The sequence below is a fragment of the Chiloscyllium plagiosum genome, unplaced genomic scaffold (genome assembly GCF_037043375.1).
Source record: "Chiloscyllium plagiosum isolate Xiang-an unplaced genomic scaffold, Cpla_swu_hap1 HiC_scaffold_15, whole genome shotgun sequence".
Lineage (NCBI taxonomy): Eukaryota > Metazoa > Chordata > Chondrichthyes > Orectolobiformes > Hemiscylliidae > Chiloscyllium > Chiloscyllium plagiosum.
In genome coordinates, this window is record NW_028270153.1 from 70,041,050 (window position 1) to 70,053,111 (window position 12,062).

The 12,062-nt window shown below is 41.8% G+C and overlaps 1 protein-coding gene across 1 annotated transcript in view; it reads right to left on the bottom strand.

Moving 5' to 3' along the window:
• Positions 1-6,274: 6,274 nt before the first annotated feature.
• Positions 6,275-12,062, bottom strand: part of ctsa (cathepsin A) — a 52,098-nt gene continuing 46,310 nt past the window's right edge. The window contains exon 15 of the mRNA XM_043676989.2: positions 6,275-8,988. Coding sequence (XP_043532924.1) covers positions 8,905-8,988 — 84 coding nt within the window. The 3' untranslated portion in view covers positions 6,275-8,904. The remainder of the gene's footprint in view (positions 8,989-12,062) is intronic.

Genomic DNA, 12,062 nt, shown 5'->3' on the forward strand with positions numbered 1-12,062 from the left:
CTGTCCAGTGACTAACACACAGGCCGGGGACGCTGGAGAAACCCCAAACAGCCCCGACCGTGTCCATGTGAAGAAACAGAGTTCATATTTCCAGACCATGAACCTTTATTGGATGGTAACGGCCGGAGGTCACGACGCCTCTGGTGAAAAGTGGTGGATGATCGAGCGGGCTGCCCTGTCCTTGATACTGCCCAACATTTTCAGTTAGAATTGCACCTACCCAAGCAACTGGGGAGTATTCCAACACTCTCTGTCATACTCCAATCAGGCCACCCCAGGAATCTCCTCTGCACACTCTCCATTACAGTCACATCCTTCCCCTATCAAAGGTGAATCGCCCATGCTAAAGTGCCCACAGTGTTCGTGGGTGTGTAGGTTTGGTGCATTAGGCAGGGGGAATGTAGCGTAATAGGGCAGGGAATGGGTCTTGGTGGGATTCCCTTTGGAGGGGGGTTGGCATAGACCTGTTGGGCCAAATGGCCTGTTTCCACACTGTAGTGATTCTCTGATAAAACAACATTCGATGCAAAGTCACAACATTATCTACAATCCATGAGCTAACGTTTGGAGAATGATTTCAGTGGAAATACATCATTGGAATCTGCTCTAGAGGAGAAGTGACCTGTACAAGAGGGACAGATTGCACCCAAAGTGGAAGGGGACTAATATACTGGCAGGGAGATTTGCTAGAGCTGCTCAGGAGGATTTAAACCAATAAGATTGGGAGGGAGGGATGAGACCCAGGGAGATAGTGAGGAAAGAAATCAATCTGAGACTGGTACAGTTGATAAAAGAAGCAAGTCAAAAAGTTAGGGACAGGACTGGCACCTTAATGTTCCAGGATACAAATGCTACAGGAAGGACAGAAAGGGAGGCAAGAGAGGAGGGGGAGAGGAGTTTTTGATAAGGGATAGCTGTACTGAGGGAGAATATTCCTGGAAATACATCCAGGAAAGTTATTTGGGTTGAACTGAGAAATAAGAAAGAGATGATCACCTTATTGGGATTAATCAGTCAGTCAGAGGGAAATTGAGAAACAAATTTTGTAAGGAGATCTCAGTTATCTGTAAGAATAATAGGGTGGTTATGGTAGGGGATTTTAAGTTTCCAAACATAGACCGAGACTGCCATAGTCTTAAGTTAAAAATCACACAACACCAGCTTGTAGTCCAACAGGTTTAATTGGAAGCACACTAGCTTTTGGAGCGATGCTCCTTCATCTCCGAATCATAGTCTTAAGGGTTTAGATGGAGAGGAATTTGTTAAGTGTGTACAGGAAAATTTTCTGATTCAATATGTGCATGTACCTACTAGACCTACTCTTGGGAAATAAGGCAGGGCAGGTGAGTGAGGTGTCAGTGAGGGAGCACTTTGGGGCGTGTGACCATAATTCTATTAGTTTTAAAATAGTAATGGAAAAGGATAGACAAGATCTAAAAGTTGAAGTTCTAAATTAGTGGGTGGGTGGCACAGTGGTTAGCACTGCTGCCTCACAGCGCCAGAGACCCGGGTTCAATTCCCGCCTCAGGTGACTGACTGTGTGGAGTTTGCACGTTCTCCCCGTGTCTGCGTGGGTTTCCTCCGGGTGCTCCGGTTTCCTCCCACAGTCCAAAGATGTGCAGGTCAGGTAAATTGGCCTTGCTAAATTGACCACAGTGTTAGGTAAGGGGTAAATGTAGGGGTATGGGTGGGTTGCGCTTCGGTGGGGTGGTGTGGACTTGTTGGGCCGAAGGGCCTGTTTCCACACTAAGTAATCTAATCTAAAATTGGAGAAAGGCCAATTTTGACAGTATTAGACAAGAATTTTCAAAAGCTGTTTGGGGGCAGATGTTTGCAGGTAAAGGGACGGCTGGAAAATGGGAAGCTTTCAGAAATGAGATAACGAGAGTTCAGAGACAGTATATTCCTGTGAGGGTGAAAGGAAAGGCTGATAAGTATAGAGAATGCTGAATGACTAAAGAAATTGAGGATTTGGTTAAGGAAAAGGAGGAAATGTGTCAGGTATAGACAAGATAGATCGAATGAATCCTTAGAAGAGTATAAAGGCAGTAGGAGTATACTTAAGAGGGAAATCAGGAGGGCAAAAAGGGGACATGAGATAGCTTTGGCAAATAGAATTAAGGAGAACCTAAAGAGTTTTTACAAATACATTAAGGACAAAAGAGTAACGAAGGAGAGAATTAGGCCCTTCAAAGATCACAAAGGCAGCGTGTGTGTGGAGCTGTAGGAGATAGAGGAGATACTAAATGATATCTTGCATCAGTGTTTACTGTGGAAAAGATATAGAATATAGGGAAATAGATTGTCACATTTTAAAAAATGACCACGTTAGAGAAGGAAGTGCTGGATGTCTTGAAACACATAAAAGTGGATAAATCCCCACGACCTGATCAGGTGTACCCTTGAACTCTGTGGCAAGCTAGGGAAGTGATTACTGTGCCCCTTGCGGAGATATTTGTGTCATTGATAGTCACAGGTGAGGTGCTGGAAGACTGAAGGTTGGCAAACGTGGTGCCACAGTTTAAGAAGCAATGGTAAAGACAAACCAGGGAACTATAGACCAGTGAGCCTGACGGTGGTAGGCAGGTTGTTGGAGGGAATCCTGAGGGAAGGATGTACGTGTATTTTGAAAGGGAAGGCCTGCTTAGGGATAGTCAACATGGCTTTGTGTCATGTCTCATAAACTTGATCGAGTCTTTTGAAGTAACAAAGAGGATTGATGAGGGCAGAGCAGTGGATATGATCTATATGGACTTCAGTAAGGCATTCAACAAGGTTTCCCATGGGAGACTGATTAGCAAGGTTAGATCTCATGGTATAAGGAAGAACTAGCCATTTGGATACAGAACTGGCTCAAAGGTAGAAGACAGAGGGTGGTGGTGGAGGGTTGTTTTTCAGACTGGAGGCCTGTGACCAGTGGAGTGCCACAAGGATCAGTGCTGGGTCCACTACTTTGTCATTTATATAAATAGTTTGGATATGAGCATAAGAGGTATAGTTAGTAAGTTTGCAGATGACACCAAAATTGAAGGTGTAGTGGACAGCAAAGAAGGTTACCTCAGATTATAATGGGATCTTGATCAGATGGGCAATGGGCTGAGGAGTAACAGATGGAGTTTAATTTAGATAAATGTGAGGCGCTGTATTTTGGGAAATCAAATCTTAGCAGGACTTATACACGTAATGGTAAGGTCCTGGGGAGTGTTGTTGAACAAAGAGACCTTGGAGTGCAGGTTCATAGCTCCTTGAAAGGTAGATAGGATAATGAAGAAGGCATTTGGTATGCTTTCCTTTATTGGTAAGATTATTGAGTACAGGAGTTGGGAGGTCATGTTGCAGCTGAACAGGACATTGGTTAGGCCACTTCTGGAATATTGCGTGTAATTCTGGTCTCCTTCCTATCGGAAAGATGTTGTGAAACTTGAGAGGGTGCAGAAAAGATTTATGAGGATGTTGCCAGGGTTGGAGGATTTGAGCAATCGGAAGAGGTTTAATAGGCTGGAGCTGTTTCCCCTGGAGCGTGAGAGGCTGAGGGGTGACCTTATGGAGGTTTATAAAATTATGAGGGGCACGGATAGGATAAATAGACAAAGTCTTTTCCCTAGGGTGGGGAAGTCCAGAACTAGAAGGCCTAGGTTTAGGGTGAGAATGGAAAGATATAAAAGAGAGACCCAAGGCTCAACTTTTCACGCAGACGGTGATACGTGTATGGACTGAGCTGCCACAAGTAGTGGTGGAGGCTGGTACAATTGGAACATTTGAAAGGCATCTGGATGGGTATACGAACAGGAAGAGTTTGGAGGAATATGGGCCGGGTGCTGGCAGGTGGGACTAGATTGGGTTGGGATATCTGGTCGGCATGCTGTACATCTCTATGACTCTATATTCAGATTTGCAAGGAAAATCCAGGCCTAATTAAGGCCTTTGCAACTTAAAGTGTAAAAGTAGGGGTTCAGAAAAGACTACAACTGGAGTAGCAAGTATGTCAAGGTTTGACATTGGGATGGAGTTACTTGCACATGAAATGGTGAGGCCCTTGCAGTGTAGTGCTAGCAGTCCATCACTTGCTACACAGGCCATCCTGGTTTGGAGATGGACATCTAATTTTTTTGGTATATCTGATGCTGCTGCTGCTCCTGCTGGCATACACTTTGTTTTTCATCGAACCAGCTTGACTCGATAGAGCAGAATATGCCAGGCCAATAGGATACAGATTGTGTTGGGGTAATATTCTGAGGACCCACAGCAGATGTCCAGCCTCGAGATACTAGAACTGTTTGAAGTCTATCCCGTTTATCCCACTGATAGAGCCACACAGCATGACGCAGGACATTTAGGTTGTGAAGATGAAATTGTCTCCCTAAAGACTGTGTGGTGGTCATTGTTACTGATATTGTCCATAAGACCATTGAAAATGCAACAGGGGTAGACTGTTCAGCCTCTCAAGCCAGCTGGGTCCTTCCTTGGGATAATGGCTGATCTGACATTCCTTCATATCCACTTTCCTGCATTTTCCCCAAAGGCCTGATTCCCCTATTGATCAAGAATCTGTCAGAGTCTTAAATATACACAAAGACATTGTCCCCACAGGTCTGTGGCAAAACGTTCCAAGGTCTCAACCTTCAGAAGAAATTCCTCCTCACCTCATTATTGGTGCCTCTTTTTTCTGACAGATCTGTCATGGTCAGATGCATCTGCAGCAGGCAGATTAAGATCAAGTAAGTTTTTCCCTGTAACAAAAACAAATTACTGGAGAAAGCCAGCAGGTCTGGTAGCATCTGTGGAGAGAAAGCAGTGCATTGAGTCCAGTAAGCTCATTTAGAACAGATTTTAGTTTTTGTTTCAGATTCCAAGCATCTGCAGTTCTTTGGTTCCCTCATCACCTGCTATGGACCCAATCTAGCAGCGATGTTCTATAGGGCCTGACCAGCTTAACCAGTAGTACTGCTGCCAAGACACTTTTGGTGATGGACATTGTAATTCCCCTCCCAGAGTACAATCTCTGCCCTTGCAACCCTCAATGCTAGTTCAACAGTCAAAGGAAGGTTTGCAGTCAGATGTCCTTGTCCGTGACTCTTCATGGGCTCTTTAGTCAATGTTGAGGTTGCCCAGGGAAACTCCTTACCAACTGTATGCCACTGTGCCACCACCTCGACTGGGTCCTGCCAGTGCAGCAGGGATATTGGGGCAGTACGGTGGCCGTGGTTAGCACTACTGCTTCACAGCACCAGGGACCTGGGTTCGATTCCAGCCTCCGGCAACTGTGTGTGGAGTTTCCACATTCTCCCTATGTCTGCGTGGATTTCCTCCCACAGTCCAAAGATGTGCAAGTTAGGTGAACTGGCCAAGCTAAATTGTAGGTACAGTGCATTAGTTAGGGGAAACGTAGAGTAATAGGGTAGGAGAATGAGTCTAGGCAGATTATTCTTCAGCGGTCGGTGTGGACTTGTTGGGCAAGTGGGATTTCTATGATTGGATGGTGTTAGTGGTTTCTGAGACTTTATTGTAAGGAATAATTCGGAGTATGACTTTCAGGCTATTGCTTGACTAGTCTTGTGAGACAGCTCTCCTAATTTTAGCACTAGATCCCAGATGTTTGTAAACAGGGCTTTGCAGAGTTGACAGTACTGTGTTTGCCCATGCCATTTCCTGTGCCTTAGCTGATGCCAGGTGGTCTGTCCAGTTTTATTCCTTTGCTTTACTAGCATTTGACACAACTGATGGCTTACTCAGTCACTTCAGAGAATAATTCAGAGTCAACTACATTGTAGGTCTGAAGTAGAGGTGTTTTAAATTTATTTGGAAGTGCAGACAGATCTTTAGTTTAATGGCTCATAACTGACACTTGCAGAAGTAGAGCACTCTATACTGCATTAGAAGGTCAGCCTCAAGTTTGTGATCACATTTCAACCTGTCACTTCAAGTAACCAATGAGTCACATCTGACAGATCGAGTCTACATAGTAAGAAACCAGTGGAACTCTTGGTGTAGCATAGTATCCCTCTCTCTGCCTGTAATGCCAGCTTAGAGTACCATGCCTGGATTTGGTGGCCTAGTAATCTGTAGCCACAATGTGACCGTGCAGATTGATAATCAGCCTGTAAATCCTTCCAAATGCCTGGAGGCAGGTAATAAGAGTTTGTTTGGGTGGGGTGGGGGTGCACTGGTCAGCCATTCTGCAAAAGGGCAACAACAAAATCACTCAACACTTTGCCCATAAGCATGGGCCAACCTTCAGAAATGAGGAAAGCACATAGCAAGAAACCAACAAAAATTCTCAAAAGAACATTTTATTAACATGTGAGTTTCTAATTTTGTCAACAAACATTAAAAAAGTACAGCAAATCTCAGACACTGTAGGTAGAGGTTACCCAGCAAAAAGACAAAGCAATGTTATTTTAGCCTTCAGGGAATGTCTACAGATAAAATGTTGACCCCCATGACCACCACCAGAAATAGATAGATCTCTGCTCAATTCACAGCTATTGAACAGATTTGTTCCCTCCTTATTCCTATCCTGAAATCAACCCACCTATCTACCATCCAGCAATCCAGACATACATTCTATTTCCTTCAACCTTACACTATCTGCTTTGGTGACTTTTCCTGCTCACCAACTTGAAACTCTACTAGCCTTTGGAGGGCAGTCAGTTTCCCCTCGATACCCTAGTGTTTTAATATTTAACCTGGGCTCCTCTTTGTACATAATTAGACAATATAAAAGAGACAAAGCCAGATTGGCAGTTTTTATTACAGCAGAGTAATTCATGTCTGAGAGCAGCAAATTTTAGAGAAAAGTCTTCAGTATAGACTGTGATTACTTCACCTTTCTAGCATGACTTAATCGGCAAGCTGGCAATTGTGTGTGCAGCCTTAGAATCCTATTAATGGAGAAGATGATGCAGAGCAACAGCCCTCTATGTCGCCTGTGAATGAAAGAGAAGATTCCTTCTTGTCAGACTCTAGGCTTTTCCATTGCTATTTCTGACAGACCAGTTAGTGAACGCAGTACACAGTACCAAGAGGGGAGGGGAAAAAAAAAAATCACAATGTCATAAAGATGCTGTTTTTATAGCAGAGAGCCATTCAGCCCATCAAGTTAATGCCTGTTCTTTGAATTCACTAAGTCCTATTCGCCCACTCTTTCTCAATGCTCTGCACCGATTTTGCTTTTCAAATATATATCCCATTTTATTTTAAAGTTACTATTGAATCTGCTTCCAATATTATCTCAAATACATTCAGCTTGATAGTTATTCAGGTTGAAAAAAAGCACTTTCCTCCAAAACCCCCTTTACAGTAATAGGGAGCAGGTACGAAGCTAATGGACCAGAAATTGGGTGGTGAATGGTTAGCAATCATGGTCATTGCCACTTTGAAATTGACAACTTGAGGATTTAGCACAAGTGCAAATTGATGCACAAATCCTGATATTGTGGTCTGTCATTGACAGCTCTGTCACGAGGCACGTAATGGGCCAATTCGTATCTTCCAACTTGAGCCAGTGATCAATTAAAATCAATTAAGTTGATGAGAATTTCCAGTCTCATCACTGTTTAACACCCTATCAAAGTAAAGCTCCAACATGAAACAGGGTTTTCAAAACAGTGATCTGATTAATAATTAATATTGAACTTTAAGTAATTTTATAACTGGAATATTGTTTAGTTCCCCCAATACATTAATAACTTTTTAAAACAATCAAAATAATCTATTTCTAAAGTTTGTTCAAGTACTCCACTTACTCTTATTTGCATGTCCCAACTCAGTAATTGGATTATCATTTTTCATTTCCTGTTTGGTACCTGCAAGTAATCTTTAAAACGAAGAATTGCTTAGATGGCTTAATGATATCCCTGTGGTTCAATGTTGGACATCTGTTATAGAACACTACTGTCAATTGCACATTGAAAAAGTTAGAAGGTCTCACCACGCATTGCTAGAATTGTTCAACAAGGTGCTTTGTTACGAACAAGAAAGTCTGGACCAAAGTCACAGCAGCACATGGAGGATGGACAGCTCAGAGGCTTTCTGTGGGTCCGAATGCCCCCAGATTTACAAGAGAAATCAAATCAACAGTAAACAATAGGTGGCACAGCAAAGCACAAAATTTAAAGTTGCACATACTCCCTAAAGCCCGGCCTTTGAACATTTCATTTCTCAGGTTGAATCAATATTTGTTGCTCGAAATTTGCTGAATCATTTCAAGATAGAAGAATCTCATTTGAATTTCTAATGTCATCCGTAACATACTTAAACAACTTAGCATTTGTAATACTACCATGTTAAAATCAAAACCGGATTTAAATTTAAGCTCAGTGCAGGAGCCAGGATTTCAGAAATTGTCCATTTTGTGATTTCTGGTTAATTGTTTTTGGGACTTTACATTGGCAGAAGCACTGTTGACCTCCACCCCCACTTCAGGTACACACTTAAACCCACTGCCCCAACACACGAGTACACACTCAACCCCACTGCCCCAACACACACGAGTACACACTCAACCCACTGCCCCAACACACACACCTGTACACACTCAACCCCACAGCCTCACACACACGTGTACAATGTGCTATTAACTACATGGAGGCTAGGCCTCAGGAGTGTACACTTGATTGCAAGGAAAATCATTTCAGGAGTGTGTCATAATCAAAGAAAGGACTTAAAATATTTACAGAAAGGTCTCAAACACAGACAGGACTTGGTTTAGAGTGTGTCAGGAGGCAATTTTCAGTTTGGAAGTGATGGTTCATGAATTGTCCATAGCCCTCCAACATCAACACTCAATCCTTCAATTTATTGCCTCAGAACACACTTGAAACTCTTTTCCTTCTATTTGCACTTTTGTCCAGCGATATAACCTCAATCTTCAGATTTCTTGGTGTAGTTCATCTTGGGTCATTGTCAATATGGCTCCTTATGAAGGAAACGACTGAAAAATGTAAATGCAGCCAGAGGTTTGTCTGTTGGCACCATGTGACCTGCTCCCTGTCAAAGATGGGACAAAATAAATTAAATACTCTGTTGCAGTGCAACACCCAATTATTCAAATCTACTTTCTTCTTCTAAACTTCCTCAACTACTATCAGGAGGGACCAACTCAATTCTTTGATGTGATCAAATGATCATTCTGTGGAAAGAGTGGACAGACTAATTTCAATCCTGTGGCAAAAGAGGTTTTTGAACATGGTAAAACATATGAACATACAATCAAATGCATGTTTCTTCAATGTCAATTGGCTATAACGCAATTGAATAATTTAGATCTTTATTTGTAGAACACAAAAACTTTCCTTACCTGTATTGGCTATATTGCAATTCCGGCCCTATTTGTTTAAATGATGCAGCTATTGCACAATTTTCTTATAACGCGAGATTGCATGAAAATGGAACTGCCACGTTATATCAGAACAGACTACATATAAAACAGAAGTAAAAGTTGGTCACTCAGACTCAAGTCCAGTCTGTCCTTCATGTCATGGCTAGCCTGGTTGTGTTTAGAATTCAACACTCCCATCTACCACTCTTTTGATTCCCCTGCCTAAGTAAAAAACTACCTTTGCCTGAAACATTATAGGTTGGCTGCACAGCTGATTTGTGATGCAGACTGATGCAAACTGTGCAGGTTCCAAGGAGGACCAGAAGTGATACAATTCTCTGTATAACTAAAACAACCTTACTTTAACTGTCTTTTGTTCGACACCTAAAGCCTCTGCAGAATTCTGCCAGTTGTTTTCCATTTGGTCAACACTGTTTTTAATTCATCCTGCCAAAGTGAACAGTTTCACATTTTCTCATTATACCGGCAGATTTATTTTTGTTGCTCACTCACCATTGGGCTGCATTTTTCTTATGCCCTCGTCACAACATACTTTTCTATTTATCTTGGTGTCAATATGAATTTAGTTACACTTTTGCTCCCCCCAAATCATTAAAAATGTTGCAAAAAGTGAAGGACTCAGCACTGATCTGCCAATCAAAGAAAGACAGTTTATGTAATACTGCTTTCTGCCAGCTAATTTTCTACTCACGCAAATCTGTTAGTCTCTGGCATCACTCGCTCCTACTTCACACAATAATCTTTGAAGTGACACCCTGAAAAATGTTTTCTTGAAATCCAAGTACATTATACCTTCATCCTTTATCCACATGTTCTTGCTTAAAGGAGCTTTCAATAACTTAGATAAGACATTATTTCTCCTGCATATGATGACTCTTCTGATCACCAAGATTTTATCTCCCCATTGCCCAGTTATAACTGGCTTAGAAATCTAGTCCAACACCATCCCCATAAACATCAAGCTAATTGGTCTACAGTGTTGTTTTCTGCTCACTCCCTTCTTGAATGGAAGGGTTATTTTTGCTACTTTCTAGTCTGATGGAACCTTTCCAATTTTCAAACATTTGATAAATATTATCAACTTACCTACAACTTGATTAGCCACCTCATTTACAACACTTAAGGTGAAGTCCATTTGGAAACATTTCATGGAATTTTACAGGGTTACCATCAGACAATACTTTCCACCAGAGCTTAGTAATAGATTCTTAAGAGGAGAGTGGCTGGAATAAGTGGGGCAGTTTGAAAATTTGATTTCAAGAGCTGAGGAACTATGCAGGCAAAGGAGGCTCGATAAAAGGCCAGAATTGGAGAACAAAGAATTAATGAAGGGTTTTAAGAGGTTACACTGATAAAGGAGAGTCAAGACTACACAGGAATTTGAACACAATTGCATTGCCAGACAGAGTCCATTCAGCAAGCTCAGCGTCAGTGGATGACTTGAGTTTTGCTTTGCATTAGGATGTGGAAAATAGTTTTAGGATATGATAAAATATACAGAGCATGAACAAGGTTAAGAGGTCATGCTGGTGGGGCAATTCATTCCTTGCCTTAACCTACAGGTTCATCTGTCACTCCCTACTTGTCCCGGTTCAGATCAGCACAGCTGACTCACACCGTGATGGATTTGATCCATCTGATTAAGCCCACTGTTGACAACAGGCCAGCTACGAATGGGTTTCAACTTCGCTGTTCGGAGGCGGATATAAATACTGGACAGGTTCTAGTTGCTTTGCTTTTGTTGAAGCATGAAAGGAAGTTGGAAACAAATGGGTCAGGCAGCTGGAGGAAATTTCATCGACATTTGATGCAATGACCTTTCATCAAAATAGGAAAACGAATTAGATAGAGATGTGATAATTAATAAACAAAGGTAAGGGAAAGAGGAGAAAGGAAAGAATGTGAAAGAAAGAAACTAGGATTAATTAACAAAAGGAATGATGAATGATAACTAAACTACAAGATAATGAAGTAAAATATCAAAAAGATGATTTTTAATGTCATTGCCTTGAGCTATTAGAAAAGCCACAATGCTAACAGAGAGGAAGTTCCAGTATTTTGAGTTAGTCACAGTGAAGGAATGACAATATATCATATATACTCAAGTAATATTCGAATGTTTTGACTACTTTAAGGTTAAATTTATGGGGTCGACTATTACAAATATTAAATGGATACTATTTTTGAGGGGCTGAAATTCATACTGTATCATTAGCAGAAACCCAATTGATCTCTAAATGAAAAAAAAAATTATAGGTCATTCTGAAAATCCGGAGTGGCTCACAACAGCCAGTAGACTGGAAGTACAGCAGAACAACGTGGAAGGCTGGAGCAGAATGTGACATCCGGCAAAGAACTAGGGTCAACTTTTACACAAGATAGATGGAAAATTCCAGATTTGGCCAAAATAGGGAGGTCAATTTTTACATGAGATTGACTATTACTTGAGTATATATGGTATTTTCAAGTCAGGATAGTGAGTGGCTTGGAGGGGAACATGCAATTGGATGTGTTTCCATGTATCTACTGCTCTTGTCCTCCTAGATGGAGGAGGGTGCAGGTGTGGAAGGCTGCTGTCAAAGGAAACTTGGAGAGTTATAACAGTGCATCTTGTAAATGGTACAGTGTGTCTGGGTTAAACCCAGTTAGCACGACAGCAGTAGCACACAACAGAATGGAGGATATTCTTAATATGAAGGTGTGATTCTTACTGACGCAGTCA